Source organism: Phycodurus eques, chromosome 23 (assembly GCF_024500275.1).
Source record: "Phycodurus eques isolate BA_2022a chromosome 23, UOR_Pequ_1.1, whole genome shotgun sequence".
NCBI lineage: Eukaryota > Metazoa > Chordata > Actinopteri > Syngnathiformes > Syngnathidae > Phycodurus > Phycodurus eques.
The window spans coordinates 1,215,658-1,234,286 of NC_084547.1; the positions used below are offsets into that span (position 1 = coordinate 1,215,658).

The following is an 18,629-nucleotide window of genomic DNA, read 5'->3' on the forward strand; positions in this document are numbered from 1 at the left end:
AGGATGGGATTTTGGGGGTTTGGGGTTCAAGATGGCCATGTAATCTGGAGCTAACTCGGTCTGACGTCAGGCAATGGCGCTCGTCCTCGTTTCTGAATGTGTGTTCAAAAAAAAAAAAAAAAAAAAAAGCCAGGGAAAAGCTAAAGAACAAGTAAACCTTTCTGTCCCAGAGATCACGGTTTGTCCTGCAGCTGCGATTAAGGGGATTGCGCATGTAGGTCAAGATGAAGGCTTCGGGATTAAAGTGCGCAATCATCCCGTCGGATGCACATGATGTTGTTTAATCCCACAACGGGAATTTATTACAAATTGTGATTGCATTTGGTCCCGGCTCAACAACAAGAAGAAAATACACCCCCCCCCCCCCCACCCCCAAATGATCTGCTGCGGTCTCTGGCCCTCGGCTTTCAATCGCTCCCGCGCTTTGTTTGTCAAAGGTCGAAATGGAGTCCGCTCCGGCGCAAACGGGCTACGAGGCGATGACTGACTCTAATTGTCTCTCACTCACAATGTGTTTGAGCCCTTGTTTACTTGACTGGCATTTACTGCCTGGGAATGAACTCCTCCGAGGCGGGGACGGGTGGGGTGGGAGGGGTTGGGTTTTCTAGCTTCGGTTCACAGACCCGTAAAGGTAGACACTTGACCGGCCGTATCTCATTACTGGCTTGAAATTAGATGAGCTGCCCCCCCCCCCCCCCCCTTTCCTTTCTTTCATCGGGTCGATTGATTAGCAGGCAGTCAATCAATGTTAATTAAGGTCTCGAGAATCTTTTAATTGTGCGGTATGAATCATTGTGTCGGACCAGTAGCTTGACCTTCATAAGGGGATGAATACTGTTTCGTATGTTGTAGGATAATCATGGGCCGCAAACGAGTTTTAGATTTGAAGGAGGCCAATCTCGGATCAGTGATACGTGCAGAAACGAGCGAGCTCCTGGTTCGTGAATTATTGCGAACCCACAAAATCAAAAGACAAGGATCTCTCAATTATACAATCATTATGTGTCCAACATGGACGTCAGAAGACTGGAGTGTACCGTTTTGATTCAGATACTTCTACAGTTGCATTGTGACTCCAGTGAGAAAAGATTTGCTTAAACTATCGTGAAATATTTTCTTGCGTTGTATTTTTGCTTGTTCGGTTGTCTGTCGTAGGACGACCGGAGTGAGTTACAATCAGTGGGGCAGATCGCAGAAAATCATGTAGGGCTATATTTTTTTCCAGTAATTTGGTTTTTGACTCGGTGGAGAATTTGTCCATGCTCACTCAAACAACAGACAGATTCAATTCCTTAAACGAAAGGAAACAAATCCGAATTTTTCGTGATTGTCTGTCTGCACGACATCAGACGAGCGAACCATTTTTGTTTCCGAGATAGGGGAAAATACTTTCCACAAGTCCTCCAAGAAAAGATCATCACCAATATTAAAATATAGTAGCGTAATAGGCCTATAAGTTGATCAAAAACAAAGCAGAGGTTTGATTCCTACAACGTAGATTTCGTATTATTGTAAGCCACTGTAACATTATGCACAATTTGAACATTTAATTGAAATGATTCTTTGCATTCCACACTTTGAGAATTACTGGCATAGAATGACAGGAGCGTGCCAATGTTTAGTTTGGCAGGGTGGGTAATACGATTATAATATTTTGCCAATTTGGCGATGAATTATCTCATTAGATATACACATTGTTGGATGAAGTCCTTTTCACAGCGACGCATCTGAATAATGTGGCCGCCTTATCTGCGACCTTGTTTGTGTTTCAGATGTAATAACCGGACACAATGTGCAGTGGTGGCCGGACCAGACGTGTTTCCTGACCCCTGCCCTGGAACTTATAAATATCTGGAAGTCCAATATGAATGTGTGCCATACAGTATGTATTCTCTCATTTCCTCTCCACAACTGGAAGTATTAATGACCGTGCGGCGGGAACATCGCTACGTTATCACTCGTGGAACCGGAAATGTTGACCCACGGATATGACGGCAACTTTTTTTTTTTTTTTTTTTTTTTTTTTTTTTTTTGGTGTCCTCTTCTACTTCAGTTTTGCTTCTGTTCTTGCTGATATGAGAACATTTGCAACATATTTTGGTTCAGTGCAGCCTTAAACCCTTTGAACATTTTTGGGGATGCAATTTCGCACCTTCTAGGCAACTTCATGGCCAAAATGTGCACACACACACACACACACACACACACACACAACATGGAGTATTTGAAGCAACATAAAAAATCCTAATGCAGTCAAATCAATCTTGTTGCTAATATGTGATGTGTACATTTCTGCCCCAAAGTGGTCGAAAGGCTTGTAAACAAGGGGTAAAGTGCCGCTTCTAGTTCCAGCTGCTGTTAGGACAATTTGAAAGCACGGCCTTCTGGGTGTTTTCTAAAACTGAACACGGTCAAAGCCCTTGTCTCCTTCAGTTTTGCATCTTTCCTCGTTTGAGCAATTCTTTCACACATGGGCAGGAAGGGCGACTCAAAATGCAAGAAGCAGAAAAGTAGAAAAATAACAACTTACAATCTACAAGGACTTGTCGAACTCGGGAGTGGGTATGACAGAAAACAAAAAAATAAAAAAACATGTACAATTGAGAATAACTAGGTAAGGGTTTCAAAAGGCAACACAGCCACACAAGTCAACAGAAATCACGAGGGAAACAACCAAAACCCCGCCGGGATTGTGAGATTTGACTTGGGATTCATAGTTTTCCCTCGTTGCCTTGTTTATCCTGTAAAAGAAACTGAAAATAAACAACAACAAACATGTACATTTATCAGCAATACTGCCTGCTTTCTTTCAAACCACTATGCTGTCATCTCAACGTGATTTTCGATTGCTGTAGCCTGTTAAAAAAAAAACAACAACGCCCCATGCCTTGCCCGAACATGCTACAACACTGGTCAACTTTGCGAAGAACGGCTTTTAGGTTAGTAAACGATTGGTTTCTGGTGTCTGGTAACCCCTCTTGGGGGTTGACAATGGTGACATTACCCGAAGAAAAGTTATTTCGGTGTACACTAACGGAATTCCAGTCAGCACAATCTTAACGGAGCACGTACTTTAGGCTAGCGCAGCTCAAGAGGCGCGGGCAAAACACTCAAAGGTCCAAAATGGTAATCATCTGATGGTGCCAGATCAGGTGAGTATGGGGGATGCGTTATGGTTGTTCAACCAAAGGAAGTGATGACTTCACGAGCTCCTTTGCATGTCACGGAGATTGCTCAAAGCACACTCTTGTTCTTGGACTTTGATCCTGGGCCCCCACTTTTTGAATGTGCTGCAGCATATTGCAGCATCCCCGCACACATTTTGCAACTGGCAGAAGGACAGGCTTAAACAAAACTTTAAAAATAAATAAATAAATCAACCAAACAGGTGTTTAAACTAAAAAAAACGTGAAACCCTCGAGAAACAAACAACAACATTATTAGTAGGTTAAATGAAATTGGGCTCATTCATTTTTGACTGCCCCTCGTATTAATACGGGATTGGATTCGCGACATTGGAATCCGACTATTACCGCCGTTTATGTTTTCATCTCAACTGTCATCCGGAATGAGGAAAAATGATCCACTGCGTTTTGATTTACCAATGGAGCCGTGTGCTTTTTTATTTGAACTCGTGTAGGTTGTGTACAGCCTCCCCAGTGCACTTTCCAGATTAGTAAGACTCGCCTCAGGCTAAAGTGATGTGACCACCCTTTACGAAGCCCCATAAACATGTCCGGCGGACGGCATCTGTCCACCCCTCTCACATTGACTTCCCTCGTCTATTCTCCTTGCGCCTTATTAAAAAGCTCAACTTTCGCTACTCCTCCCGAAGGCTGAGCCCTGGAAGAGGTGAACACTTCTGCGGGTGACCTCCTCAGTGTTCTCGCTCAGCCGTAATAAAGTTCTTACATCTCCTCAGTGGGCCTTCAAATCTGCTAACACGCCACGGAAGGAAAATTTCGGCCTTTCGCAACCTGGTGCCGCTTTGACTTTGTTAGCTGTCTTGCTCGTATTAGCTATCGCCTTTGAAAGCGTTCATTTCCTGGCTCCCCTCTGGGTGTTGGTCACTTTTGCTTCTTTCCTCATTTTGAGGAGTACAGTATTTCTTGTTTTGTGCGGGCGTTTTTCATTTTTTTTGTTTTTCTAAAATTTCTTTCGAAAATGAGAGCTGAGAAGAAGAAGCGGATGATGTCCATTGAATTATTGCTTGAAACTGTAGAAAAGCAGGAGCAAGGTACGCATGTCGTCGACTTGGCAAAGCATTACGAGAATTGTGCTTCTACTGTATCTAGTGTTCGGAAGCACAGTCAAGGTTACAATGCCAGCAAAGGGCGTTTAAAAAACAAAAAATCGAAGCTGCGGACCTCTGTCCATGAAAAGAGGGAGAAGCTGCTGAGTGTGAGGAAAGCGTGGGGAAAAAAATTGAAAATCCAGTGAAGAAGATTAAGTGAAAACAAAATATTTTGGGTGTTTTGGGGGTCTGGAACGGATTAATGGCATTTCCTTTCATTTCAATGGGGAATGTTGATTTGATTAGAGAGCATAGTCCTGGAATAAATTAAACCTTCAAAATGCATTTTACAACAAAATAATGGTCTTTTTCATCATCTGCTTCAGTCGTCCAGTTCAGGTCGATGTAAGAGACTCTTTATCGCTTTTAGTTTCTCAATTTTAGAAGCCGGCAAGATAGGCCACTCACAACAAAAGGTAACACAAAGAGAAATTCGTCTGCTCGTCACTCATAAGGCCAGCCTCCCTGCTGTTTGTCGCTAATAAGGGCAATGTAACACCTCCCTTGACACCGGTTCCACCTCGGCTCTGTCAGACAAACGTGAGTCAGGAGTCAGAAATATAATCAGGCGATCAGTTTTCCTATTTTAGCCCGACTCCGTTATTTCCAACTAATTAGTTTTAAATCCATTTTGCCACAAATAATGATAACCCACCTAGCGGCTGGTGGGTGGCGCCAGTGCAATAACTAAGATTGGAGTGGGTTGGCACGGGCCGGGCGGCACCTGCTACCAATCGCCGGCCTTCTGCGCTAGGAGGTGAACGCACAAAATTGATTTCCCCGCAACACAGCGGTCGCTCGCAATGCAGCAGGGGTACTAATGCGGCGGGATTTGCTCAGCCCGTCAGCCCAATAAACAACTCCCCCCTCATTTTTTATGCTTGCCTATACTAATAGTTTAACTATACCCCAACATATGATCCAAAAAAACTTTACTCTTAAAAATAAATGGCTTCCAGATGATTTGCTAAGGAAAAAATGACAACAACATTCCAAGTCTCCCCATGCTTTTGAATGGTAGTGTAGACACTAATTTTTGGACTGGTTTTGATTTTAGGGGAATTTGCCATCAATTATTGAATTTTTAACCCTTGTCTTTGTTAGACAATACATATTGGAAATGTTTTCCTTGTTTGAGGATTACTCCAGTTCTGACTTGAGGACAATTTGCAACCGTTGTTGTCCATTGAAGCCTTATGGATGCATTTTGAAAGAAGTTTTTTTTTGGACTGCCCTTGGTTCTGCATCCTGCCGTCGCCAGGCCCAGCGTGGGCTCCGAGTCTGGGCGAGCGCCAAGCCGTCACAACGGCATCCTGCATTGTCAAGGTTATAAAATAGCGCCAAAATAGAGCCATTGAGAAAATTCTCGGACAATGCACAAAAACAGCAGACGAGTGGCTGAAAGAATAAGAGGGCCGCTGAGATGGAGACGACAATACGGCATGGATGGCGTCCTCCCCATCCTTAGGCACATGCTACATTCAAAGCGCGGTAATCTGCGTGATTAATTAACAAGCCGATGGGACGGCGTTAAGGCCGTTGCCGCTCCTCGCTTCGAAGGAAAGAAACATGGCGGTCGTCACCGCCGTGGATCTCTATTAGCCGCTAATGATGCCGATCTGGAGCCTTTGCCGTCACGAGTGCGAAATTGGGAAGCGTTGATTATTCAGCCAGAAGTCGGCACTGTGAACGCGACGCGGTCGGCGCTCTCGAGCCCGTTGTCGTATCTTAAGCAGGGAAGTAGATGACGCACGTGGTGTAGTAATAAGTATGTGTCACACACACGTGTTACATGCGCTGCTCATTACTGATTACCCTGCCGTTGCAATTTGACAAGAATAAAGTTGTAATGTTACAAGAAAAAAGTTGTCATTCTGAAAGAATACTGTTAAGATGTTGTATTTTGAGGAAAAGTCACAAATTGACATGGAGTCTGAATAATTATGGGAGAGTCTTAAAATCATGAAAACAGGGTTGGGGTTGGCTTTTAGGTTTCACGTTCTTCTCGAAATACTGAGATTTTATTCTCATAAAATTAGAATTTTTCAAATATTACGACTTTTTCACCTGGATTATGAAGTCCTTGTTCCCTCCTTTCGCGTTTGGCTTTGAAAACGAGCGCAAACGGCGTGAAATTGCTTCCCATTTTTTTGGCCGTTTCCTCCACTATAACAATGTGCTTTTTTTGGACGACTCTTTACGATCACTTCATTAATCTTTATTCTTGTCTTTTCTCTTTCTTTCCCCTGTCACGTCGACATGTAGAAGTGGAGCAAAAAGGTAACTAAATGCTAACGATTGTCTTTTTTTCATGTTTGCACTTTTGCTTGTATGTTGTAATTTGAAGGCCTGTGAGTTGCCACCATATTTTCTTTTGTGTATTTATTTTTTTCTTACTACTTTTTCAAATCCCCCTCTGCTTATCCGAGCTCGGCCTTATCAGCTGCATACTATTAAAGCTACAGCTATATACGGGTGATCAATAGCTTGTCCAATAAGCTGTCAGCAATTTTTTATTATAGTCCTAACATGATGATGGCAATAACCTTCAGGGACTTGCTAATCAATACTGGAGACAGATCATAGTCTCCATATTCATACCTTATCAGCAGAAACGGCTTTAAAGAAGTGCATGGCGGGTAAACAAGAGTCCCATGAGTGGTACCATTGCTTTGCATCATTCCAGATTTGTCTTGCCGTGTGTGTTTTCTTAAAGGGACCTCACCTATTTCTTTACAAAACAGCCTCAAATGTGTCAAATTTAATAAAGCTATGGGCAACCAATGCATTGTGGGTTGGAGAAAATCTGTATAGGACCCCTGGAAATAGCCAAAATGAGCCTAAAATTGCGGCTTCAAAGCAAGATGGCGGACTTCCTGTGTCTTATTGGGATATGAGTTGATGACAAAACAACACATACCGAATTTCATGGGAGTGAATGAGTTTCCAAGTATCGGAAAGCCGTTAAAATGGTGATTTAAAGACTATGATGACAAACAAACTAATGCTCGAGTCCTAATTAGCGACTTACGGCATCACTTATTTTCTCCTTGAAAGACGAACGTATCCTCCAGATTTTGTCCAACACACGACGCATTGGTTGCCCCTAGCGCTGAATTACATTTGACACGTTTGAAGCTGAAACTTCCACATTTGAGAACCCCAGAACCACTTGTTCATCGCATGGTAGTTATTTTTCCATTGGTGTTAGGATCACGAGAGGGCGCTTCTCCCCTGGAGCCAAAAAGTTTGACAACCCCTGTAATAGGAAATGGATGGATGGGTGGGTGGGTGGATGTATGATCCTGCTCCCGTTACCTGCCAATGTAACGCTGTACTTGTTTTTCCCCTATTTTGGCTCCTCAGTATTCCTGTGCCCAGGGCTTCTACGTAGGGTATACCAGAGCGAACACCTCTTCGAATCGGACCACCAGTCCGGAGCATGGTGCAAAGACCCCCTCCAAGCCTCAGATAAGATCTACTACATGCCGTGGACGCCCTACCGCACGGACACGTTGACCGAATACTCCTCCAAGGAGGACTTTGTCGCCGGCAGGCCGACGACGACCTATAAACTCCCGCACCGCGTGGACGGAACGGGCTTCGTGGTGTACGACGGCGCGCTGTTCTTCAACAAGGAGCGCACGCGCAACATCGTCAAGTTCGACCTGCGCACTCGCATCAAGAGCGGCGAGGCCATAATCGCCAACGCCAACTACCACGACACCTCGCCGTACCGCTGGGGCGGGAAATCCGACATTGACCTGGCGGTGGACGAGAACGGCCTGTGGGTGATCTACGCCACCGAGCAGAACAACGGGCGCGTGGTCATAAGCCAGCTCAACCCGTACACGTTGCGCATGGAGGGCACGTGGGACACGGCCTACGACAAACGCTCGGCATCTAACGCTTTCATGATCTGCGGGGTCCTATACGTTGTCAAGTCGGTGTACGAAGACGACGACAACGAGGCCACAGGGAACAAGATCGACTACATCTACAACACGGAGCTGAGCAAAGACGGCTACCTGGACATCCCTTTCCCCAACTCGTACCAGTACATCGCTGCTGTGGATTATAATCCCAGAGACAATCTGCTTTACGTTTGGAACAATTACCACGTGGTCAAGTACTCCTTGGACTTCGGCGTGCTGGACAACCGACTCGGTAAGTCGAATTTTTCATATCCTAGCACAGTGAGGGTCGAGCAAGTAGCAAAAAAGCTTGGACACGATAACGTGGAGCGCATCTCCACACTTGACTTCATCTGCAGGACAGTTTGGATGCTTCGGTCAGTGCTACTGTTTTGGTTTGAAACAGAGTTAAAGATTCAGGTTTAGCATCTGTTTGTCAGCAGTAGCCTACCGCTATTGAACACTCCTTCGGATTGTCCCATCAGGGCTCCCCACGGTGATTCACTTGCAAAGGTTGTTTGGCACAGTTTTTACCTGCACGAAAGGCTGCAGGATGCACTACTACACAACCATTGCATAACAATGAATAACAAAACCCAATATTCTAACACCAAACCCTAAACCTGATCCTACTCAAACCAATAATACATAAAGCTGTAGTTCATTCTGTTGACTTTTTAAATTCGACGTAAGCAATTAAGATGAACCCGAGTTGATTGTAATTGTTGCTGAATTTGACTTTTTTGTGCACAGAAACAGGATTCACCTGTCGAAGGCCCTTCATGGATGACATTGTTTGTATTAAAATTATGTAACTGGCACATTGGCACAACCATTCATAAAAACACCAGCTTGAATGGGCTGCTCATAAACAGAACAATGTCTTTGGTAAATATTCTCCACTCCTCTGTCATTTTGCTGCGAAGCCGCTACCTGCTGCTTGCGAGCTCCATCCAAAATATTTTTTTCCTCTCCCAGATGCGAGACGTCCTGCTGCGGTAATCAATTCATATATTCCGTGACCGCGCTAACAGGGCGTTTGCTTTGGCCGACACACAGCCAGCCGTAATATAATTTGTTGTGCTTAATAAGAGGGAGCTTGTGTGTTTCTCCTTTTATTGGATACGAGTTGCTGTGCAAAATCGGCGGCCCTCCAGACGAGCCGCGTGAATAGCGACAGTGAATCCTCTGTACGAGTGGACAGATGGGGCACAAATTGAAATGCGGGGGTAACAAAAAAAATTGGAGAGTACATGAAAAACCCCTCCAGAGTAATAAAGCAGCTGTTTGATCATCTTCCTGACGCTGCATGTAAATGTCACGTTTTCTTGCAGAGAACAAAATGCAACATCTTTTGGGGGGGTGCTATACATCTTAATAAGTCACACACTATTTGAGGAAGCTGTGGATTTTCTGAAGCACCTTGCAAGGGTTAGAGTATGGTTTCATGTCTTGAGCTATTTCCTTGTTTTTCTGTGGTTGTGGTGGATGCCTAACCCCGAAACCTTACCCTCACCGTAATCCAACCCTAAAATTAAACCCAAACCAAAGAATTAACCCAAACCGTTATCCAATCTTAACCGGAAACGAAACCCAAAACTTCACCAAATCCAACTATACCGTAACTTCCCCCCCAAAGCCCACACTCTTACCCAAACCGTATTCCAAATTTAAAATAACCCCAAAGCGAACCGTAATCCCAAACCTTAACCGCCATCCAACCATGACAATAATTCAACCCTAATCTGAATTGAAACGGAACCCTCACCCCGAACTCCAACTGTAATCCAAGCCTAACCTAACCTGAAACCTAACCCTAACCCTTGAAACAGGACTCAGCATTCAGGTAAAGACTCTCCCATACCTTAAAATATGACAATATATCGATCATAGCACGTTTATAGTGTGGGAACTACACTGTTACACGGAATTGGCCGCTGTGTATTTGGACTGCGGAAACAATTGAATCTGAAATTAGTTCCAGGGGCCAATGTGTATGAAGGAAATGTATTATATTTTAAATATACAAGGGCAAGAAAAATGCATGATGAAGTTACTTTAGCAGAGTCGTTAAAGAGCAGTAACAAAAACGTTTTATTTATTTTGTTATTTCATTGTTTCCCTCCGTTCTCATCTTTCACATATTATAGCTTTTACTGACTTTTATTAGCGCAGTGTAATATTTTTACAGCAGCCAGTTATTTAGCGTGCTATAAATGTATGCTTTTTAATCTGCTGGGATTCATGGGGAACAAAAAAGCCACCACTTAATTATACAACGCTGCAACTTTCTCGGTTCTTTTGGACTATTTTTTGTTGCCGTGCTTATTTCTGTTATGCAAGGCTTGCAGTTCTCATGAATAACTGGCGAGAGGAATGATTACATTTATTTCATGACACATACATGTGACCGAGCAATCGATGTTGGGATTTAGGATTATCTTTAATTGTTGTTCCTCTGTGCGAAGTGGTAGTTAGTGGTAGGTCGTAGTGGATTTTTCATCTCACTCTGTATTATTTCTGGTTGTCGTGTTTATTTCTGTCGTGCAAGGTGGTGGCTGCATTTGGCATGGCATGGGTCGGTGACAGGTTTCAAAATACAGCGCGGTTTTAAAAAGACATGGTTTCAAAACCGCTAAAACTCCCTCTCCCGTTGTTGGTGCGAGCAGTCACTGAAGTGAGCGTACCGCGACTTTGTAGACTATGAATGTCACATTCACGAGAGCGCCGCTCGACAAGATGCACTGTATTACAATAAGACTGTCTTGAAATGAACACTTGCGACCAGCTAAGAAAGTTAGCTTGTCTCCAGCTGGTGAAATCAGTAAAACTATAGACTCGCTACCAAGGCAGATAACGAGCTAACTAGCATGGCTAACGTCAGTTCGTCTCCGTTTTGAGGTACTGAAGTACTTTTACTGTTGACTACAGTTTGATCATGTATTTTTCAAAATCTATACTTAAATTTAGTCAAGTACCTCCAAAGTGCATTCAATGGCAAAATGTTGACAAATAATATATTTTAGTAATTGCAATACAGACAAACTGCAATATTTTTACTCACTTTTATCATAGCGTCAGAATCTGATACCAGCCCAAGCCTTGTGGTGGTTATTATTAATAATTGGCCAGAGGAATGATTGCATTCATCTCATGGCATGCGACTGCGCATATGATGGATTGGATTTTGTGGCTGTGGATTATTTCTTGTCATTCTGTAAATTTCTATTGTGTAAAATGGCGGTCATCATAAATAACTCAGGCCCATTTTGGGAGCTCTTGGTTGATTTCTGAATGAATCCCAAAGCTGTTACGGCAATATGCGACCCAGTATGTGGGCCCAAGATGTTCGCACACAGTCCGTGTCAGAGATTCATTCACTGTCTGGCCTTTTTTTTTGTACGTTTGCCACATGTTGCCATCTGGCAGCGGCCTCACGCCAGACGCCGCGCCCCGCAGGCTCTTGGAGGGGAAAGCGTGCCCGAAACACTCCATGTTTTGGCTCGGGCACCCGCTAAACTGATTAAGAGCGTCTAAGCGATAAACGCGAGGGTTGGCAAGAGCGTGTTAGGGGGATAATCGGAGTGCGGCTCGAGTGCTCTGATGTTGTCCGATGGGTTCCCTGGTCGCAGACCCTCAAGAACACCCCCACGCTCCCCACGTGGCTACGTTTTTTGTTGGGTTTTTTTCCCCCCCCTGGACCGTGCAGTATCAAGAAAGAGCTTGCTTAAGTCACTTAAACCAGTGAAGGCCGCTCGTTTGATGTCGAGGCTTAGCAATGTAGGCTACATGCTCATTTGCACATCACATAAACGCCTTGCCCTTAATGCCTGGTACTCCCTGCAGTTGTGTTAATAAACGCCCCCAACCACTACAGGAGGACATACATTTTTTTAAAAATAGTATTAGAAACTACATTTTCATAGGATACAAATTTATTCCTACAAATAAAGGGATCACATTCAATAAACACCTTGCCCCTAATAGAAGTATAGTTCTACTTGAAGTTTTGAAAATAAACAGCCCTGGCCACTATATGAGGAAATATGTTAAACAATAATTATTGTGCAGTACAATTATGTTTGGACTCCACCTTAATAAACACCATTCTATCACACATCCTATTTTGATCTGACGTCTTAAAAACCGAAGTGTACATTTTACCAGAGCTCTTGTCAGAAGATGGCAGGGTACGTATCTCGGAATTGCTGCGATTTGTCACGCGAGCGCGGCTACTGCATGCTCATCTTCCCCTTGCCGCCTGACCTCCATTAAATGCCCTCTCAAGTCCCGGGACAAGCGCTCGGGAATGAGAAATTAATTGCCAAACAATGCATGGCTCCCCTCCATTATGGCTCTCATCATGTTAGATGATATCGAAGCATTACCGGATGTCTGGCTGCGTAATTGAGCCGCCCCCCCCCCGTTCCAGTTGATGGATAACAACACAATGAAATAATAATAATAATTTAAATGCTTGGTGGATGACGTCAGGGCAATCTGATTGGACGCTGACTAAGCGCAGTGATGTACAGGTGCTGGGTGACATCGTTTGCCACATCTTGACTAGCTTTTCAAACGTAATACAGTCGTCCCACGTTTATCGCGGCGGTTACGCTCTAGTCCACCCTCACAATAGATGAAATCCGCCAAGGAGTGACCAAGCATTCATGGTAATATTTATAAATATTTATATTTATTATATGTATATATGTTTTAGGAATACACTTCATCACCTGCAAATAATATAGTATGTGTATGTGAGTTGTCTGTGTACATGCCTTTTAAAGGTGGGTCTACTCTGTTGAGTGGCGTGGAAGTGAACGTATGTGGACGTACTATTGGCTGGCGAGTTCCTGACTATGGCGTTAGCCACTGTAGCGTACTGTGACAGTTCCAGTTGAGGCTACCGGCGGGTGTGCTACTGTATTTTGATACCGCTTGTTTAATAAATCGATTGAAAGAGTACCAGCGACTGTTTCCATCCTCCCTCTATCCAAACCACCTGTTATGGATTCATTCTAACTCGCGGTGGTGGGCTATATTCAATTAGCTAACGATGTTTACTTTACTGGAGATGTGCAGTTGAGTAACTGCATCGTACTGTGCAGTAAACAAAAATGGTGATGCTCTGAAACCGCAATATAGCAAAGGATGACTGTATATTGTAGTATTTATATATATTTTAAAGCTTTATGAACCTCCCCACACTTTTATTATATACACTTATAAACACATCCTATTAGGGCTGGGCCTGTCAAGTATTTGTAGAATCGATTATTCTACAGCTCTTCTCGTTGATTAAATAATCTTATGAAAAATTATTTTGCATTATACCATCTACAGGGATTATTTTTGTCCATTGAGGATTTTCAATGGGAGCAAAAAGGAATTTCAAGGGGAAGTTAGAAAATGTGTGTTTGTGTATATTCCTGTTTCTAAATACGGTATACGCTTTGGTGAACAGATGGACATTTGAGGAGTTTCTTGAAAATGTGCAGGGAAAGAGCATTATGGATTTTAGTAGGGGTGTTATTGTGACCCTCGCTATTCTAATTTGCAGTGCACTCCAAGCAAAAAAATTATGTAAGCTGAGATACCATTTAGCAGACTTTAAACAGCGGAAGGAAATTAAAAAATAAATAAATAAAAGTCTGATGAATGACATCACGCATCGACGAGCCAATCTTCTCCAGTGTGTTTGAAAGTACCAATTGCAGGTGTAGCTATGCATAAAGGTTGAAAGGAGGTAATTGGGTTCAGCACAAGGATGGAAAAAGTCACTTTCCCCGACTAATTCCCCGCTAGGCCCGAAAGCCCTTTTCGGTCCACGTTTGATCAGCCAAACCTTCGACGAGTCACACGTACCGGATTCATTTGGTAATACCTCCTCCTCCCGGAGCTGGCTTATCTAATTGCGCAAGCCAAGGGCCTTGGGATACCGAGCGGCGAGGCTAATTAGCTCACTTTGAAATGAAGCGCAAAGCTCCACGTGGGGGTTAGCTATGAAGCTAATTTATTTGTGTTTTTTTTTTTTTTTTTTTAATTATTGTTCTTCGAAATGTTGCCATTAAAGCAAAGTAGAAATGATCAGAGGACTCTCAATGACACAATTAGACAGCATGTGGAGTCTTTTTATTCAAGTCTGTGGTGGAACTTTCACTGATCAAACTCCGTTTTGTCAAGAAAAATTCCCGCTCCAATTCTTCTCTTTCCCTTCAGGAAGCTTGCTTAAATTCCCGAAGGTTGATTGATTGATTGATTGATGCTTTAAGAAATGGTACTGCCATTTTTAAATACGCCAGTAAAACCCATTGTCATAACAGTAATCCTAATTCAACTACAGTGGACTGCAGTGGATAATTGACGTCCGTTATCATCCCATTGAAAGAAAAGAGGAAAAAAACAAAACAAAGAATACTTCAATAAGCGGGGATCAACCACCAATAAGCGTTTTTGGGCTTGGTATAAAAAAAAGGAAAAACAAAAAGAAAAAAAATCATAATAATTGGACAAAAACTTGAAAAAAGGAATCGGTGAACGGGCGGGTGCAAAGCGAGAATAACCCCCAAAAAATGTGGCCATGCGATTACATCGTCAGTGTATCTTCATTGATCTCGCCTTTTTTTCTCTTTTTTGTGTTAATTATTTTTCTTTATATGATAATAGTACATTCAATTTTAACAAACATTTATTTTTAAAATAAATGAATACACGAATAATGATATCAATTATATATGTATTTAAAAAAAAACATCTGTTAAATAAATTGAATACATTCATAATAATAACAGCAACAACAACAAAATAAATGTTGATGTAATAATACTTATATTTATTTAGAAATGAATACAAATGGATACATGCAGTGAAATTGTATTAACGATATTTCTGCATTAAAACAATTCATATTTATTTAAGAGTATAAATACATCAATAAAATAACCATGATTAAAAATTTGATTTATTTCAAAATAAATGCATACATTTAGTATAAATATATAATAATTACAAATAATTCAGTAATAATAATAGTAATAAACAGGAAGGACCTTTAAAAAAATAAGAACAATAATTTTAAGTTATTATTATTATTTGGCTAATGCTTTTCCCTGTGCTATTACTCCTTAAAAATAATAAATATGCTTTTAAATGGTTTTGCCTGATGCCAGCACGATATGTCCAACTTTTCTTTTCACTTTAGACAGCAATTCCTTTTTCTTCATGATACAATCTGTCCATCCTGCATCCGCTCCAATAATTCCCTTATCCCAAACGGCTTATGTGCAGACCTCCATCTTATCAGCACTTGTGTCGCCTTCAATGGTACCTTCTGCCAGAAATGAAAAATATATTTACACTGGCATTTTTTGTTATATTTTCAAGAAGAGGAAAAAACAAACAAACAAAAAAAAAAAAACGGGAGTAAAAACAGGTAAACAGGGTATGTATGTATGTTTTGCTTGACTGCATGCTACTGTGTTAGCTGCTAAGCTAACTGGTCAAGAACAAACTTGGGTATATATATATATATATATATATATATATATATATATATATATATATATATATATTAAAAACAATTTGTTGATATTAATATGTCTTTTCTGATAATATGAATAAAGGTGTTATGTTAGTTTGAGGTAAACACTCAATGTTGGCCGGAAAAAAATAGAAGAGAGGATAATAAGTGTTCTTCCAAAGTGTTCTGTAAATTGACTGTCTGTTGTCATACTAGAGCGGCTCCAACTACCGGAGACAAATTCCTTGTGTGTTTTTTGGACATACTTGGCAAATAAAGATGATTCTGATTCTGATTCTCTGATTCTGATAATAAGCTTGATGATGTCATTACTGCTGAGTCATGTAGCTCACTTTTTTTTCCCTCAACCTCTAGGTGGCTAAAAGGATTTTAGTAACAGGTTTGCTTTTGTAACTGAAGCGCATAAATACGATTTAAAATATGAGGAAGAGAAAGTTTATTTTATCTTTTATATTTAACATTTAAATTGCACATCAAGCATGAGGTACAAAAGGAAAACGATTTGGTACAATATTTAGGAATTTTTACTGCTACTACAGTTACAGTTACATTTTGTCTCAGGGCAGCTGTCATTAAAAAAAAAAAAAGAAAAAGTGCACGTTTCTTTATTTTGTGCATTGCAGAAAATGTCCTCTCATTTTGGAATGACCCATTGACAGTATGTGAACGCTGCCGGCACATTTCAATTACGGCCAAATTGACACGGCTATTTACCAAGAGCCGGATGCGCTCTGTTTGAGGTCGTCATCGCTCCTCCTCAAATGTAAATGTGCGACCGCCGTTCATGAATAATGGGCTTATTGCAGAGACGCCGGCGGCGGGTGCGCGCACACTCGCTGCCGAGATAGATGCTTGTGGGATCTCCGTGCTGATGTTGTCAATGATGTTAAATGTTTGGGCTTTTTTATTTTTTTTAATTTTTTATTGATTAAAGTCCTAGTGACGGGTGCGACTGTCAAACTCCCTGAGGGATGATGGAGCTTCGTTGTGTTCGTGTGCTCCGTTGACTTTTGCTGGGCGCTCATTGCTGTCTTGCTGCGTCATTCCGTGTGAAATCAACCAAGAATTTTCCCTTTGCCTTCAATTTCTTCGAAACCTCTTTATTGGAGACAGCTAGGCTAACAAAGTGTAGGCTAATTACACTCTAATTAGCTTAAACCGGCATGGGAATGCCATTCATCACCATCTTAAATGTTCCTTGTTTTTTGTTTTTTGTTTTTAACCTTTTGATTTAAATATTCAATTTCCATCAAAAATGTAATGTACATTATTTACATTATACACTTCGGTAAAATAAATAAAGCATGTATAATCTGACTACAAAAGCTTGACCGCATCTCATATATAGCACGGAGACGTTATTTTGAGATATGTATCTTCATCGTTTTATGATCTTCCATCAGCCAACCGTGGAGCACGCCACCTCATCGTTGGTGGCGCCTCTGAGTTTTATCCAGAGAAACGCATCCTGTTTCGGCCGTCTTGTTTCACCGACAAAAGTTAAAAAAACGAAAATGCCCTTTTGGACCATATTTGGCCGAAAAAATTTGGATGGCCGCAAATTCGGTGCATCTCAAGTTACAACACTGCCACATTGATGCTACATGCTACTCGTTAATCCGTCTGTGGTGTTGCCCCATTGTATGTTAGCATTAGCATGAGCAAAGTGGATTTAAAGGCTAAACTATGTGGTTGCTTAAAATAACCAATGTGGAATTCTCGGTTTTATGTTTAGTTTGACCATAAACTTTAAACATTAAACAGCCCGAAACCTTTCATGTTGAAGAATTGTTCAGTAATTATACCTGCTAAAATGCTGATTTTTTTTTTTTTCTTTTCTCTTCGAAGTGAGTTGAGGTACTGCCACCATACAGTGCTCAGACAAATAATCTGAAGGGGGGAAAAAAAATCATCAGAACAACAGTTTGCATCTCGGCAAACTGTAACTCGGTTGAAGTCAGTCAAATGTCGAGGCACCACTGTATTATAAAAAACAAACAAAAAAAACATACAATTTAAAGAATATAGTTTTTTTAATGATATCATCATACCAAAACATTTCTGTCCATACTGCTCAGTCTGTTGATGTAAATAAATAATAATAGGTGTTATATTACATACAGTAATGAAGTCAATCGTAAGCTTGACTGCATTTTTGTCACACATTGTCCGATGAGTTTGTTGTGCGTGTGCACATTTTTCTGTGTTTGCCAGGACGGCAGCTCGTCTCGGGTAAACAACCTCATTAGCCAGCACCTCCTGGAGTGGCCATCAAATCCAGGAAATAGGGAACCCGCTTGGTTTCGTGTCTGGAGGTCCACAAATAGCAGCAACCCAAGCCGCGTTTCGACAACACAGCTGGAAATGTGTTAACTTTGCCAGCGGTGGTCCGCGACAAACCCACCTGTTTGGCTCAACGACAATATGTACACAGACCTCTCTTTGAGAGCTGAATCGTACGTCAACGTCGCCACCATGTTGTACGTGGAAAAGGGGAGCCATGGGCCATCATTTGCTGCTTGGAGATGTAGCAGCCGTTTAACACTCAGAGCCAGATCTCATGAGATTGAGACTGCAAAAAAGTTTTTCTGTCCCCGACTGCAGTTCAAGCTTCGTCACACTGTACCAACATTTTGTACAATTTACGCTATTCATGCCAAGTATCTCGAAAAAAAATGATCTGTTCACGCAGTGGAGGGCCAGGTACTATCACCGCTGATGAAAACGCTGAACCCCTAGAGCAGGCGTTTGGGCAAAGCCAGGGAAAGTCTATCCGGAGGGCGGCACTGGAACTCGGCATCAACAAAAGCTCAACTCAGCGGATGCTTCAGAGAGTTATAAAGCTTTACGCCTATCGATTTCAGATTGTTGAGCATCA

The 18,629-nt window shown here is 41.9% G+C and overlaps 1 protein-coding gene across 1 annotated transcript in view; it reads left to right on the plus strand.

Annotated features, from left to right (window-relative positions):
- Positions 1-18,629, plus strand: part of LOC133397801 (adhesion G protein-coupled receptor L3-like) — a 125,771-nt gene that overhangs the window by 58,694 nt on the left and 48,448 nt on the right. Inside the window, exons 7-9 of the mRNA XM_061669113.1 lie at positions 1,773-1,882; positions 6,560-6,574; positions 7,661-8,461. Of these exons, the coding sequence (XP_061525097.1) occupies positions 1,773-1,882; positions 6,560-6,574; positions 7,661-8,461 (926 nt within the window). The remainder of the gene's footprint in view (positions 1-1,772; positions 1,883-6,559; positions 6,575-7,660; positions 8,462-18,629) is intronic.